The 16,435-nt window shown below is 60.8% G+C and overlaps 1 protein-coding gene across 1 annotated transcript in view; it reads right to left on the bottom strand.

Moving 5' to 3' along the window:
- Positions 1–6,622: 6,622 nt before the first annotated feature.
- Positions 6,623–16,435, bottom strand: part of CABIN1 (calcineurin binding protein 1) — a 72,781-nt gene continuing 62,968 nt past the window's right edge. The window contains exons 33-40 of the mRNA XM_088827866.1: positions 14,219–14,382; positions 13,895–13,991; positions 12,764–13,438; positions 10,593–10,667; positions 9,114–9,360; positions 7,810–7,953; positions 7,083–7,309; positions 6,623–6,995 (exon numbers count right to left, since the gene is read on the bottom strand). Coding sequence (XP_088683992.1) covers positions 6,852–6,995; positions 7,083–7,309; positions 7,810–7,953; positions 9,114–9,360; positions 10,593–10,667; positions 12,764–13,438; positions 13,895–13,991; positions 14,219–14,382 — 1,773 coding nt within the window. The 3' untranslated portion in view covers positions 6,623–6,851. The remainder of the gene's footprint in view (positions 6,996–7,082; positions 7,310–7,809; positions 7,954–9,113; positions 9,361–10,592; positions 10,668–12,763; positions 13,439–13,894; positions 13,992–14,218; positions 14,383–16,435) is intronic.

Genomic DNA, 16,435 nt, shown 5'->3' with positions numbered 1-16,435 from the left:
CACTCTACCAGAATGCCCGCTTGTTTCAGTCTATTGATGTGGGGCAGTACGCCGGCCCAGGCCTCTATCGGTAGCGGGTACTGGCGCTTTCTAACCAGGATGGTGCCTGGTTTGAGTTCTATTATCACTGGGGCTTGATGTTTAGCCAGCCTGGGGGGTGGGGGTGTTGTCTCCCGCCCAGACCTCAGGGAATAACTGAGTTAGCTCTCATGCTCTTCTGGCCCACCCGGTTCTTCCTTCGGAGGCTCATGCAGCCTCCACTCATCTTGGGGTAGCGTTGAGAGAGAGCAAATAAGTCAGAGTGTCCATCCAGAAGGTGGGCCTCTCCTCAGGGGAGAAAGTCACTTGTGCTCCTAGTTTGGAGAGCAAGTCTCTTCCCAACAGGAGTACTGGGCACTCAGGAATGTAGAGGAATTCATGAGTCACTTGGTGCCTCCCCATCTGACGTCTTCTGGGCTGGCAAACGATTTAATCATCTCTTCTCCCGGTACCCCGGTTACAGCGGTAGTCTTTCTGGAGAGTGGTGCCCCAGGTTTTGTTACTATCGACAGTTCTGCTCCTGTATCCACCATGAAGCCAGTGTTTCGGTCCCCCACTTTTAAGGTTCCCATGGGCTCTTGGGGACCTGAAATCTCTGAGCCCCGGCAGCCCTATTTCATTTCCAAGTCAGCAGGCCCCACCACTGTGGGAGCTTCCCCTTCCTTCCTTGCCTTAGGGCGTTCATTCTTCCAGTGGCCAAAAGCTCGGCACCAGGCACCCTGGTTTGGCTGTAACGGGGCCCGGGGCCTCCGTTGGGAGGGGTTGAAGGACTGTCCTGTCCCTGGGGCAGAGGAGGTTTATGGAGGGCCTGAGATAGGCTTTCCCAGAGCAGCGGCCAGCATTGTAAATCTCTTGTCTGTTCTCTTTCATCCCTCCGGCTCTCTGGCAGAGCGCAGTCTCTGCTTAATTCCAACGACTCCCTCCCTTTCTTGTCAGTACTCACCGGGAGAGGCGGGTGTAGCTTGGGCGGTTCGGCTGGAGCCGGATCCTGGAAGTGCTGGCCAGAGGCTTCTGTCACCGGGATCGGAGCCCGCCGAGGTGGCGGCTCTATGACCTCGGGGAGAGCTGGCAGAGGAGCAGCGGCTGCCGCAGGACTTCACCTGGCCCTGGGTTGGGCATTAAGGTGGCCTCTGGTCCTGGTGGAGCACTCGGAGGCAGGCGCGTCGTTGTCCAGTATAGGGGAGGGGTCAGGTCGTCCCCGTCCAAATCCTGTAGAACTTTTTTATCATCAGTCAATTTTTGTGCCATTAACATTTTCCCCTTTCCCTTCTGGATTCAGAACCTTGTCCAGATAGGAGGGTCTTAAGCTAACCCTAGCCATGAGTCAATATATCGGTATTGATACGGGTGTCCCGGCTCTCCTGTGACTACTGCATAGACTGCTTCCACTGTTTTTAAGTTCATGGTGTTCTCTGGTGGCCATCCTACTCCCACAGGGGGCCATTCGACCTCACAGAGTATGTGGAGGCGGTGAGGCTTCATCTTCACCCCACAGTCTCCTGCTAATCCCTTCTTTAAACTTAATCATGCACTCCAATACAGCTGCCTTAGACTCACTTCTCCCCACCTTGCTTACCTTCTCGGACCTTCTTCTACTTTCCTTTTCCGTTCTATGAAGTTCTCGGTATCCTATGTACTTCTGATATTCCCACCCAATGAAACACTTACATTGCTGTTCCGCCTCCTTCCTATCTGGGGTGAGAAGAGCCTTACCTGCTAGATCCCAAAGGGAGAAGGGGGATCGGTATGTCTTCACCTGCCGGTCAGCACAGCTGAACCAGAACACCGCATGGTCCAAGACTACTTCTCCCTTAACTTTCAAAGTCCGTTCTGCTTTGGTGGACTTGATCAGGTGCGGATGAAAACACAGATGGGTTAAATATCCCACGTCCTAGGCCATCTCCGGAAAAGCCAATGTACTCACTCATGTATCCCCCTCCTTCTAGCCTGACAGTTCCGAGGGGGTCAAGAAGTTCACAGCAGACAGAACACCTCCTTGGGAGGGCAGAATTCGAGCACTCAGGGACCAAGTTTCTTCTCCTAAAAATCCCCTGGCGATCGCTTGGTAATAATTTTCCCCAAGACGGCGTGGATGCCACCTCCTAAATGACCTTCAAATTCCCTTCCTAAGCCCTAACACGCTTGCCGACCTGTGTACAATTGCTGCCACCTGCCTCTTCCAGGCCCCTGTGGGTCTGTGCCCCTTCTGGCCCCTCCCGGGGGACGTGATCAGGCCCCCTCCTCCCCCTGCCGGGGTGGGGGGGCTCCTCCTCACCTGAGTGCTCAGTTCCCTTTCTGCCGTCCACTACCTGCCAAAGCGAAGAAGCCGGGCGTTGAGAAGGCAGAATCCTTCCAGAGGGGCGAGGCGCCTTCCCCCTTCTAGGAGATTCAGGCCACAAAGCCTCGGGGTGGCCTCAAATGAGACCTGTCTCCTCAAAGTGAGGAGTTTCCCGGCCAACGCACCAAATGTTGTAGCCACGCGTTCTGGGAAACAAACTCACTCAGAAGGACGATGCAGATGGTGGAGTGCAGTTTATTACACTGGCGGGCCCAAGGCAGAGTCTCCTCTTAGCCAAGGACCCCGACCAACATTTGTGAAAATCTCTTATACCCCATGCGTACGTGTCTGAACCCACCACCCCAAATTCCTCGAGACTCACATAAACCAAGGAAAATACGACCCCAGTAACCCCACCTTTCACGTGCTATGTGCTCATGTGCTCAAACAGTCAAACAATCAGCCAATAATCAATAAGCCTGAGGTTACACTCTGATAAAACAGAAAAATTTACGGCCTGTCTGGACGAAGGGGTGATCAGTGTATGTTTTGTCTTAGGCGATGAGTAACCTTGATACGATCTTCAAGGTTCCCCTGTCTGGAGGGGGTCTTATCCTTCTGTTGTCATTTTCATAGGCACTAAACACAGAGTTCGGAGTCCACTGGAAAGGTGGCCGAGCATGATCAGGCCTAAGATGGAGTCCAGGCCCTCTGAACCCCTTCTTCACTATCACCCCAGAAGGCTTGCTGCTCACATGAACCTAGTTTGTATCTCTCTGGGGTGTTCCAGGAGACTCTCTGAAGCACTCAAAGTTAGGGAGAGGTCAAAAAGACTTAGGAAATTTTGCAAAGAATTTCAAGAGGGTTTAAAACACTCAGAGATAATCACAGGTCATTGTGAAACAAGTCATTCACTTAACCAAAGTAACAATAAAAGATTTCAAAGATAAATACACAGCAGATTACCTAAAAGTAAAGAAATTACGATCTGTTATCGGAGGCAATTCAACATGTTAAGAAAACTTGCACCACGCACAAAATTCTTCTATTGGAGTCCACTTTCCAAAACTTTTCTGCAGACATCACTTAATTTGCCCATCCAAAAGCAATCACCTCTTAACGCCAGACAGACTTCCTTTTCCTTTAATAAAATGTAATTCCATTCCTCATGCCTTCTTTACTGAAAACACATATCCTACTTTCCTTAAGCAACCACGAACTGACCTTTATGTTAGCATTCTGTAGATTGGTGAGCATAAATGCCAATGATAATTTCTAAAAACACATTTGCTCTCTTATAGAGACCATCTCAAGATGGCATCAGACATATTAATAGTCCAAAATACCTTCAGTTTCTCTGTAAGAGGAAGCCAGTTATCAGTAATTAATGTTGCCGTATCATTTTATTTGGGAATACCCTACCCATTAAGTAAAGTTCCATCACTTAATTTAGCAGAACCCTAGAAATTCAATTTACCAAAATCTGGACAGACTAAAACATAATTACTCTTAATAGAGTTTATTAAAAAGCTTTAACCCATTTACATTTTCTTTCCTAAAAAGTTTCTTCATATTAATTTCCTTGCTGACAAAGTTGTAACAGATATAATATTTTATTTAGCTTATATTAAAATACACCTAGGCCAAATGATAGGAGTATACTTAACTTTATATTTGATGTTGATGAATGTATACATTTCTATATTAATCAGGCCAACAAACTTAAACATTAAATACCAGGTATAATTTAATACTGAATATTTCCCAATTCATGTGAATTTGAAATTCACTTAGCTTAATTTCTCTTGAATTTAGAATTTTCGGATTTGTAGGCGCTTACTTTAGGCCAATTAGTGCTCACTTACAAATTAAACTTCATTAGAATTACAAAGACAGACACACGCTGAGCCAAACATTCAGAAGAGCGCTAGCCTCATTTTCTCAACTTAGCCGTGAATCCGCTGTCTCAACATAAAACTCACCAGTCTGTGAGAAAGCGTTTAAAGGCTTCATTCCCCGTTTTTCTTTCTTCAGTTTCACAATAAGGTAAGTGATCCTGGGAGCTCTGATCTCAAGGCAACAGGGATAGAAAATCAGGTTCTCCTCATTCGGACTTACTTCCTCAGAACTCTCTTGTTTCTCAAGCTAACTTTCTCCACTGGTTGGAATCAAACTGCCTGGGGGTCGGTTCATGTTCAGCTGGCATTGTGCACTCAGTGGGCACAGCTGAACGTCCGTAACTCTTCGTAGCTACCCCCTTCTCTTTCTTTTAGTGGTTCTGAAAGGTTGCTCCAGCAGTTTAACAAGCCTTAAGTGTGTAACTCAGACCAACCTGGACTGTCTTTCTGACCAGAGCGGTTACATCCGCAATTAAACCTTCTAAAAGGCAGAGTCAAGCAAAGGATGAATGTGGTGGTTAGAGAACAATGATGTGGGTGTCAGGCCAGAATATTCTCGAAAAGGTTGGTTTTTTCTCTTTCTTTACTCCTTTGCTCAGTTCAGTTTAGTCGCTCAGTCGTGACCGACTCTCTGCGACCCCATGAATCACAGCACGCCAGGCCTCTCTGTCCATCACCAACTCCTGGAGTTCACTCAAACTCATGTCCATCAAGTCGGTGATGCCATCCAGCCATCTCATTCTCCGTCGTCCCCTTCTCCTCCCGCCCCCAATCCCTCCCAGCATCAGGGTCTTTTCCAGTGAGTCAGCTCTTCGCATGAGGTGGCCAAAGTATTGGAGTTTCAGCTTTAGCATCAGTCCTTCCAATGAACACCCAGGATTGATCTCCTTTAGAATGGACTGGTTGGATCTCCTTGCAGTCCAAGGGACTCTCAAGAGTCTTCTCCAGCACCACAGTTCAAAAGCATCAATTCTTCGGCGATCAGCCTTCTTCACAGTCCAACTCTCACAGCCACACATGAGCAGCAGGAGGTGAAGAGCTGGAAGAGAAAGGAAAACAATGAGAGCGCCTGAGCAGGAGACTCAGGCAGCAGGACACAGGTAGAAGCAGACGGTGGCAGACCGTGAGTGGCCTGTTTGGTCCTGATACTGTTTTCAGAGACGTTTCCAGTTAGGAGTCATCCATTTAGACCGTGCGATCTGAGGGCCGGCGTTTTCTAACTGCAGGGATATAAATTTTGGAATATTAAAGGAAGCCCAATCTGCTCGTTTTAGGTTCAGTTCAGTTCAGTTCAGTCGCTCAGTCGTGTCCGACTCTCCGTGACCCCATGAATCACAGCACGCCAGGCCTCAGGAATCTCCTTTTAGGATAACTTCCCCAGTTAAGTAGGTACTTCGCGAGTGTAAGTTTTGTACGGACATGACCCTGGCCGAGGTGTGCCCCTTGCATTAACAGAAGCATCGGATTAGCCTCTTAGCTAACCACTCAAGATTCCGACAGCTGAGCCGCCCTGGTACCTGTTAACCAGCCCCCACCAGTCCTTTCAGGCAGCTTCGTGGGGTGGGGCGTGTATTCTCAGCCAAGCCCCACCGAGCACCTTTCCACTGGGTGGGTATCCCCTGGTGTCTTTTGGCCAGACCCCCCACCCCAGCATGCCAGCGTGTAGCTGACACCAGGACGGGGGTCTGTGGACAAGGGAGAGGGGGCACTCGGGCTGCAGAGAGGAAAGCTGGCTGGGAGGGCCGGGGGAGGCCAGGAATGCACGGTAGGGGGACCAGAGTGGGGAAGCGCTGAGCCCTGCAGCCTCGGGAAGGGGCCTGAGTCAGGGCCAGCCCCACACCCTGGGTCCCTGCATAGCTCCGCCCGCGCTGGGCTGGGGACCCTGGCAGTGCCCGGCCTCTCAGGTATCTGTCTTCTCAGGCTGGGGGAGGGCCATGGAGTGTCCCCCTGAGAGGAAGAGGGGCAGAGGGCAGCAGAGAGGGTCTCTGTGCCACCCTGGCCTTCCAGATGAGGCCCCAGGGCAGGCCGGGCCCCTCATGGTGTGTGCGTCCCCAGGACAGACGGGCTTAGGGTTTGGAGGACACGGCCAGCGCTGCCCTGCTGTTGCGTCACAGATGCTTACCTTTCTAACAAGGGGCCCCACGCGGCTGTCTCCCACTCCGGCACAGCGCACGGGGCTGGTCCCGTTGGAGGGGGAGTGCGGTGGTGGGGCGGTCAGTGCAGACCCGTGCTCCGGGTTCCTGCCATGCAGGGGTGCCGGCCAGCCCCTGCGCCCAGCCAGACCGTCCTGCACCCGGGCCCTGGAGCACGCGGCCTCAGCCCTGTGCCCCGTCCAGGAGTGGGGGGCTGCCCTGACTCAATGGGCCCCGGGGGAGGGGGCCCAGAAGCCCTAGATGGAGACCCCACGCTGAGGGACAAAGAGGCCGAGATAACTGTTTCATCTTTATTAGAAAAGCAACCAAAAAAACAAAAGGGCCCTCCGCCGCCGTGACCCAGGCAGAGCCCGCGGAGCGTGGACGCGGCTGCCTGGGCGGGGAGGCACCACGTACAAAGTCGACAGGTCATAAAAAAGGGCGCGGGCCCGGAGGAGCTCGGGGAGCCGGGGCGGGGCCGGGGCCGGGGCCGGGGCCAGGGCCTCAGATGTCCATGTAATCTTCGTCCTCGTCCGTCTCGCTCTCCAGCGAGGACTCCTGGCTCGACGTCTCCAGCACCTCCAGCGCCGGCTGGCACAGGCTCTCCTTCCGCACCGTGGCAGCCGACTGTGCAGACAGGATGGCCGACTGCGCCGGCCAGGAGGGCAGGGGTCAGCGGCGGCCCAGCCCATGCCCGCGCCCCCCACCCGGGGCGCCCCCAGGACCCGCCGTCACCTTCAGCTTCTGCTTGGTCTCCTCCGAGATGCTGCCTTTGGGCGAGAGCAGGGTCGGGGTGGGCGGCGTGACAGTGATCTCGGGGGGGAACTTGGTGGTGGAAGAGGGGATGACCAGCTTCGGCATGTTGGGCAGCAGGCGCGACTTGGCCCGGCCAGGCTCAGCCTTGCCTGGGGGGCCCTCGGGGGGCAGGGCACTCCCGCTGCCGGGCGCCTTGGAGCTGGCCACTGCAGGACGGACCCAGAGGGCTGAGCGGGGTCCGCAGCTTCCCAGGCCGGCCCCTCTCCTTTGCAGGCCTCGTCACCCCGCTCCCTGAGAGACAGAGGCACCCAGACACCGCCTCTGGCCGTGTTAGACCACAGGGTGCTGGCTCCCAGGCTCCCGGGCCACTTCCTGTGTCTCTGCCTCCCCGAGGGCCTGGCTACTGGGAACAGGCTCTGACTCGGGCAGGGAGGTGGACGCGAAGCCGGGGGTGCCCTGCCCAGCCCGGCCCCCAGCTGCCCTGGCCTCCTCCCCTCTCCATCTGGGCAGGGTGCACTCCCCTTTGGCCAGGCAGCCTCGGCTTGGGCTCCGCACCACCCAAATTGCTCCCATCTGTGAGGCAGAGCGTGGAACGGGGCGCTTGGGCACCCCTGCCTTTCTCATCTACCCTGCCACGCTGTCTCCAGATCCCTCTGCTGGGACGCCCCTGCCGCCTGCTGGCCCTGGGGCCCGTGCTGGGCCTTACCCTGGCTGCAGGTGGGCTGGGCGCCGATCCGGGGAGCGGCCTCCACCGTGGGGCCCTCGGGGGCCGTCTTTACATGCTCGCTGCCCCGCGGCTCCTGGGGTGGGAAGCCCAGGCCCTCTGTGCCTCCCGCTGGCTCTTCTCCCCCTGGAGGGACACACAGCAGTAGTGGGGGACGTGTGCCCCACCTCGGGACAGGGCTCTCCACCCCGACCGTGGCCGTGACCGTGCAGGCCTCCTCCGACACAATGGCCTGGGTGGGGCCAGGATGTTCCTGACACCACAGGGCCCCACCCCTGCACCCAGGAGTGGCCGCTGGACCCGAACGACCCAGCTGAGGATGGAGTGGGCTGAGTAGGCCCTCCTGCCAGGCCACACCTTTCGGACCTGGCCACGTGGGGCCTCCTGTCCTCCTCCTGCTCTGGACGGTCCTGCCAGGCCCTCCACAACCCCAGCACCCGGCCACATCCCCAGGAGCAGGGATCACAGTCGCTCCTCCCCCGGTCAGGGGGTGTCGGGCCTCCCAGCTGTCAGTTCCAGCCCCTGGAGGGTGGGCTGGCCCTGTCCTCTCTCTCTGACTGCCCAGCCGTCTCTGCATTCCCAGGGCCCAGTCCACACGTGGCAGAGGCAGGCACGGCCCCTGGGGGGCCTGGAGCTGCCCTGCTGGGCCTCACAGAGCAGGTGGAGTGGCGGGAACCCTGCAGCCAGGGGCAGGAGCAGCCCCCATGACGCGGGCCCGGGCGGCGTCTGGTCCAGGCCCTTCTGCAGTGGCCCCAGGGGCCGTGCTGAGCTGTCCCCACCCGGCTGGGCACACTTGTCCTCACACAGCTGCTCCCGGGGGCCCTGGCTGAGCGACCCACGGGAATGCTTAGTCAGGGGCCGGGGCTTCCTAGCTGAATGCCACCTCCAGGCGCCGGCCCAGCTGTGCAGAGCCGGCAGGGAGACGCACATGTGTGTGTGCGTGCGTGTGCGTCCTGAAACCTGCGCCCTCCCTGATCAGCCGGGCTCCCCTGCCCGCCACGGGCTGCACTTCCCAGGACACCTATGTGTGGAAGGAACTGGGGCTTTTTCCTGCCCTCAGAGCCCCAGCCCTGCGTCCCGTCTCTGGGGATGCAGACTGCTGAGAGGGTGTGTGAGCCCAGGGTCCGGACCCTGGACCCTGCTGAGTCTCCGTGGGAGGAAGAACACAGCAGGCGGGGGGTGGAGACAGCACTCGGGGGTCACCAGGCGCAACAGGCCTGCTGTGGGGGACCGCTCCCGCTGCGGCCTCGCTGTGCCTGCCCAGTGGGTGGAGGCCACGGACTCACCTGGGCGCAGGGAGGACGTGCAGGGGGCAGCCTCGGGCCTCTGTGGCCGCGGGGGCCCAGCGTCCTTGGCCGGATCTGGGGTAGAGGTGGTGGCAGGTGTGGGGCGAGGCTTGGCGTGGCCATCGCTGGGCCGCAGTGGGGCGTCCGCCAGTGTGGGGTCAGGGGCTGCAGGGGCCGCGGCCACGGGGAAGACGTTCTCTCGCATGTCCTTGGGGTGCTTCGGGGTGGTGGGCGTGTCCCCTGCCGCCTGGGGGAGCAGAGTGGGGGTGAGGCTGGCCCACCCTGCCGACGTCGCGTGCCGCTGGGGGCCTAGGGACCCGCCTGAGGACGTCCAGGGCACGGCAGAGGAGCCCCAGGCTGGTCGAGACCTGCACCCTCCCGTTGCTGGGTGCCAGCCAGGATCGTGCACCCATAACCCACGGCGGTGGCTGCAGCACAGATCAGTCCTGGAGGGTGACCTCCTGAGGCCACCGGCGGGAGGGGCCTGAAAGCAGGGGTGACGTGGGCTCTGCTGTGGGAGCTCCCAGGCTCAAGGCTGCAGCCCCAACACAGCCCTTTGGCCCTCAGGGAGCCGGGCCCTCCGGGGACTCCCGCCCGCGGACACACAGCTCCCTGCTCGTCCGAAGCCCCCCACTTCGGGGGGTGACGGCCATGGCTCTGCGCAGGCAGCTGCGAGGTGGGGCAGGGGCCCCATGCGGTGCCCAGCAGCAGAGCCCCGGCCCTGGGTCCACCATCCTCTCTGAACTGCCGGGGGGACCCTGGCCAGAGACTGCGGGAGCCTCATGCCTCCTGGGGGCACTGGCACCCCACCCTGACCCTGTCTCTCCTGACATCTGCTCCCTGGGAGACACCCCATCCCTGGCTCCACGGGTGTGGACGCCCCTGCCACTCCAGTGGACCTCCAGTAGGAGGGCAGGCGTCTCCTGGAGGCAGAAGGTGAAAGTGGGGTCCCCGCCCTCCTGCTGCTTGGGCGGGGCGGCCAGGCCAGCCCTGGGGACTGAGAGGCCACACTGACCCCAGGACAAGTACCCGCCCTTGGAGCCGGTGACCAGCCTGCAGCCAACCCCACCTTCCTGGGTCACCTGAGCTGGCCCTGCCCCAGCCGGGCCCCCCAGCCAGTGGCAGGGGTCTTTCCAGACAAAGAGAGGAGGCTGGACGGACACTGGGCCCCGCCCATGGGCTCCTGTTGGCCCACCCCAGTGCCTCCTCCATGCCGAGGAGCCGCTTCTACAGGTGAGGTCCATGGGGCAGGGACCATGCTCCGGTTTAGAGAGGAGCTGTGGGGGTGACGGGACCCTCATGCCACCGACACTCAGCGCTGGGGTCTGGGTCCCACCCCATGTCCCTCCCTCAGGGTCTGAGGCTCAGCTGCCTGCTCCCACCTGCCCTGGGCCCCCAACCATGGGGACAGTCCCGGCCTGCAGCCTGGGGCCTTGCGCCCTGCACTCAGGCAGCTGGCATGAGTGGGGCCACACTTACCTGCCTTTGGGCGGCGGCCCCAAGGTGGACCTGACAGAACCGCACGGCCTGCTCCAGGGCAGCCTCCTCGTCCACCTGAGCAAAGACACACCCACGGTCAGAGGGCCTCGAGGACAGTGCCCAGGACAAGCCCCTCATGCTGCTCCCCGGGGTGAGCCCCTGCCCCGTCCCGGGTCCCAGCCCCCAGGGCTGCTGCTCGGGACCAGCTGGCCACGCTGTGTCCACACCTGTGGCCGTGTGACTTCACCCTCGGGGGCGGAGGCTGGGGGGGCCTGGGTGACAAGCTGCCTCCTTGACCCCCTGGAATCTGGGTGGTAGGCTGGGCTGAGGGAGCCCGGGAGACAGTGAGGTGGGGATGAGGCGGGGGGCCAGGGGGGCGCCCTGGGTGGGGGAGACGACTGGCCTGGGGTGGGGAGAGGGCCTGCCCTTGCCAGCAGGAAATCCAGGGCTTATATTTCCTAGTTTATCAGCAACAAAAAAATGTCACGCTGATGCTGGAGAGGCGGCGATAAAACAGACAGCCTCGCAAGCGGCGGCACACGTGGGCACGACCCGGGAGGGAAGCGTCAGGGTGAGAGCGCTCACCCTGTGCCGGCCTGACGCTGCCCGGGGCTCTTCCTGTGGAAAGAACCTAGTTTTATCTAATTAGAGGGAAAATAAAAATCTATGCCTGAGGGATTACAAAATACAAAAAGCAGAACAGAAAAAGTGGCAGGGCCTTCCCACACTGGGCCTGATGAGGCTTTTGCAAGTGGCCTCCTTTCCTTCGAGGGTAGTTACATATGTTTCAGTTCAGTTCAGTTCAGTCGCTCAGTCGTGTCCGACTCTCCGCGACCCCATGAATCACAGCACGCCAGGCCTCCCTGTCCGTCACCAACTCCCGGAGTTCACTCAAACTCATGTCCACAGAGTCGGTGATGCCATCCAGCCATCTCATTCTCCGTCGTCCCCTTCTCCTCCCGCCCCCAACCTTTCCCAGCATCAGAGTCTTTTCCAGTGAGTCAACTCGTCGCATGAGGTGGCCAAAATATTGCAGTTTCAGCTTTAGCATCAGTCCCTCCAATGAACATCCAGGATTGATCTCCTCTAGAATGGACTGGTTGGATCTCCTTGCAGTATAAGGGACTCTCAAGAGTCTTCTCCAACACCACAGTTCAAAAGCATCGATTCTTCGGCGGTCAGCCTTCTTCACAGTCCAACTCTCACATCCATACATGACCACAGGAAAAACCATTGCCTTGACTAGACGGACCTTGGTTGGCAAAGTAATGTCTCTGCTTTTTAATACATTATCAAGGTTGGTCATAACTTTCCTTCCAAGGAGCAAGCGTCTTTTAATTTCATGGCTGCAATCAGCATCTGCAGTGATTTTGGAGCCCAAAAAAACAAAGTCTGACACTGTTTAGAAGGCTGTTGTCTCTCTCAGTAGACATTTCGCCAGCTTTCCCGAGGTGTAGTTAAATAAAACTGGAACATACTTAAACCACTGTGGGGCTCACACTAGGAAACCTCAGGGTGGCTGGGAATGACCAGATACCTACCCACGGGGTCTCCAGGAACAACTGGACACCCACCCACGGGGCCTGGTGGGGAACGACCGGACACCCACCCACGGGGCCTCCATGGGACAATCGGATGCCCACTAATGGTCCTCCGGGGAATGATTGGACGCCCACCCACGGGGCCTCCGGGGATGACCGGACGCCCACTCATGGGGCCTCTGGGGAATGACTGGCACCCACCCGCGGGGCCTCCGGGGATGACCGGACGCCCACTCATGGGGCCTCTGGGGAATGACTGGACGCCCACTCATGGGGCCTCTGGGGAATGACTGGCACCCACCCACGGGGCCTGGTGGGGAACGACTGGACACCCACCCACGGGGCCTCCATGGGACGATCGGATGCCCACTAATGGTCCTCCGGGGATGACCGGACGCCCACTCATGGGGCCTCTGGGGAATGACTGGCACCCACCCGCGGGGCCTCCGGGGATGACCGGACGCCCACTCATGGGGCCTCCGGGGAATGACTGGACACCCACCCGCGGGGCCTCCGGGGATGACCGGACACCCACCCACAGGGCACCGAGGATGGCACCACCTCAGGGACCGCAGGGCACCACCTGACGCGCACCCCAAGGCCTCCAAGGGCCCACCCACGGCCACCCACCTGCTTGATGAGCATGTAGGTCTCCGACATGATCCTCTCGATGCGGCCTAGGTCGTAGGCCACGCCCTTCTGGCCCTGCTGCCACACACGGTAGGCATCCAGCAGGAGTGTCTTGCCGGACTCTGTGTCCTCCAGGAGCTTTCTCTTGCGGCTGGGCCGTGGGGGTGCCTCCTCCGGATGGGTGCCTGGCCTGGGCCCAGGGGCGGCAGCAGGGGCAGGGGTGGCGGCGGGCGGGGCTGGGGCTGGCGGGCCAGGCGGCCGGGCGCTGATGCTGAGCTCCTCCAGGGACAGCTCGGCAGGCCGGCTCTCGGGGCCCCGGTCCCTCGGGGGGCAGCCTGGTTGCAGGGGCGGCAGCCCCCGCTCGGAGTCCGCACCTCGGGCAGTGGCGTCCCCTGTGTCCATGGGCTCGGTGGGGCCGGCCCGGGGGCTGTCCTTGTCCTTGTGCTCCCCGGCCTGGTCTGCGCCCTCCCCCGCGTCCATGGCCATGGGCCGGTGGTTGAGAGGGCCCGCTTTGCCCCCTGGCTCGGCGCCTGGCCCTGAGCTGTCGGCCAGAGGGGGCTTCTTGGGGTGCGGGAGACCGTCCTTGCTGTCCTCAGGACTGGCCTTGTGGGAGACGTCTGTGGTCATCCTGGCTCCAGGGACGCTGCAGGCCTTGGGACTGGGCTGTTCCGACCCCTATGGGGAAAGCAATGGTTAGACACGCAGTCTCTGGTGTTCCCTGCCCCCGAGCACTGACTGTGCCCACCTCGGGCTCTCCCACCGAGGCCACTCTGGTCCTGCACGCCAGCCAGGGCTAGGGCCACAGTGCTGTCTGAAGGGACCCTGCCAGTGGCTATGCCTCTGAGGAGCAGCTGCCCTGCCCCACCGACAAGTGTGCTGGCGGCAGAGATGAACGAGCCCACCCAGGCCCCCCACCAGGGCCCAGCCAGGCTCGCTGGGCAGGGGCACCCATGGCCTGACGGCCCTGGCTTGCAGTCACCCCCCCTGCTAGGGTGGCAACTGGCCTCTGGGTCTCAGGGTGCCCAGCCACGAATAGACGGTGAGCACAGCTCCTGAAGAGGGGATGGCTGGGTGAGGGCGCGGGCTGAGGGTCCCGCGGGTGGCGCTGTTGGCGGGTTGGGGGGCACGTACCTCTGTGAGCTCGCTCAGCGTGTCCTCCAGCACCTTCACAGTGAGGATGAAGGCCCGCTGTGCCAGGACCTGGCGGTCAGCATCTCGCAAATACTTCCTGCAGTGCATGGGGGAGGCCACACGTCAGAGCCACGCGGCAATGGCGGTCTGTGCCCCTCTGCTCCCGGAAGTGTTCCCGGGGCTTCCTCCCGCACACTCGGCGCACTGTGTGTGTCCTGGGCCCCCCAGACTGAGGCTGTGAGCCCCAGGGGTGGGGGGTGAGCTTGGACTGCCACTCCCGGCTGTCACCCAGGACCCTGGCCGACCTGGCGGGGCTGCACTCACTTGCCCTGGTCCGGGGTGCGCTGCAGCATGGAGGAAACCTTGAGCAGGGTGCCGTGGTCCCGCAGCTGGGCCAGCACCTTGAGCAGCAGCACGACGGAGCGGTTCATGTGCCAGGCAAAGCTGCCCGGCCGGTCGATCTCGTCCACAGGGATCCGCCAGATGCCCTGCAGGACGGACCGCGTGGGCGTGAGAGGCGGCGGCCCCGCGGATGGGGCGGAGGACACGCGCACGGTTCAGCGTCCCCCTCTGTCGCGAACTGGCACCGGCTCCCCGCTGGCCCGGTCGTCCCCACAAGGAAGCAGGCAGGGCGCGCCCACATCGCATGGCAGGACCGGGAAATGCCCAGGCCCACGAGGCTCCCCACGGGTGCTGACCACACGGGCGGACGGCGCTGGGGGGACCTGCTCCTAGTGGGAAACCGCCATGAACCGCGGCAGCTGGGCAGGCCAGGCAAGCCCCAGGCCTGGCCGTCCACAGCACTCCGTCCAGCAGCGCCCAGAGACTCTGGAGGGTCCCCCCAAAGTGACTGGCCGCTCCCAGGGACTTTGGATACCACCTTCCCTCCACACGTCTGCCCAGCATTCTGGTGCAGCCGGGACCCCTTCCACTTCCCCCCCTGGCTGACCCCACTGTCTGCCGGCTGGTTGGGAGCCCATGCACCGACCCTGTGCCATGTTTAGAGCTGGGCAACACCCGGCCCGTAGCCAGCACCCCCAGTATGGCTCTCATGGCACCCCCCAACTGGCATGGGCCCAATCAAGGGGTGATGACGGCCAGCATGGCTGAGGTGGGGGATCAGTGAACAGAAAAAGCTCACGCCTCTGACCTGCCCCGGTCCAGGTTCTGGACCTTAGGAACTGTCTCCGGGGCAGGCTCCCAGGCAGACCCCGTGGTCAGCACCCTGGAGAAACTCCTGCCTAGGAAGGATGGCACCACGGGCCCCAGCGCTGCCTCCTGTGCATGGGGCCCACGGTGCCATGTCCTGGGGAGCCAGACGACTACCCACAGCGCCCCCTCCTGCTCCAGCAGTCCCAGGGCGGAGCTGGGGGGAAGCCAGGCCACCCCCAGCCCTGAGTCTTAAAGGCAAGCGAGGAGCTCCAAACTCTCAGGGCCGAGTCCTGCAGCCTGGTCACCGGCTCGCAGTGGACACGGGGGGCCCTCTCGGGAAAGGCCAAGTGGCTGGCCCTGCGCTGCCTGACAAGCACCATCCGGCCAACATGGGGCCAGGGTCCCAATGCTGCACCTCCTACCAGCGGGCATGGCTTCTGCAGCAGCTTGGGGGAGCAGCCCGCCTGAGGTGCAACAGCAGGGGCTGGAAGGGCATCGCGGGCAGCCGCGTGAGACCCAGGAAGGGCCCGTGCTCCCCCATGCCCCTGCAGGCATCCCTGTGGTCCCTGCCACAGTCTGCACAGGGCCAGCGATGGAGACACACTTGTGGGAAGGAGAGAGAGGTGTGCAAGGTGAGCCAGGGCGCACGCAGATGCTCATGCTCCGTGGAGGGCACGGCATCACGGGGGAGGGGGCTGGCCTCCCGCTGCTGCCAGCCCACGGGGTCACTGCAGGCAGCGAGGGCCGCGATGAGGACACGGGCGGGTGGCATCGAGGAGTCGCCCGCCGCCCATCTCGCCCTCCGAGGCTGCCCTGCCTGCGCCCGCTCCCCACACGCTGCTCCTCCCAGCGGGGTCCGCCGAGTCTGGGGCGTCACCTTCATGACTCCGGGCGCACGGCTTGGCTGGACCTGCACTCTGTGGCGGCAGGGAGCCGAGGTCAGCAAGGGGCAGGCAGCCTGGAGGCCATGGCCCTGACCCAGCCTCCTGGGGTGTGGGCAGCCCCCCTGGGACGGGCCTGACTCCCATCCCCTCACACAAGGGCTCCTCCCTGCTAACCCCAGGCTGGGTGAGGACACGAGGGCGCAACGTTGAGGCCAGTGACTTCAGAAAGTCAGGCAGTCAAAAGAAATCAGGCAGAGTGCACGGAGGGCAGGAGGGAAACAGCTACCACGAGGCCTGGGCAGACTGAGGGGCCACAGGTGGGCAGGTGGTGAGCAAGCCCACAGGCCCACCTTTGCCTCCGTGGGCTATGGTGAGCCAGGCGTCTGGGAAGGGTGCGCCGTGTCCAGCCCCCAGGGCAGGGCAGGAACACCTCCCACGGGAGCCCCTGCAGAGACAGGAAGCCCCCTAAGTGACCGGGCACCTGGCGAGGACGCCATGTCGGGGG

Source organism: Moschus berezovskii, chromosome 19, assembly GCF_049115385.1.
Source record: "Moschus berezovskii isolate FMDL1 chromosome 19, NW_MosBer_1.0, whole genome shotgun sequence".
Classification (NCBI taxonomy): Eukaryota; Metazoa; Chordata; class Mammalia; order Artiodactyla; family Moschidae; genus Moschus; species Moschus berezovskii.
Note: the sequence above shows the minus strand (reverse complement) of the source record. Positions and strands in the feature narration are given on the sequence as shown.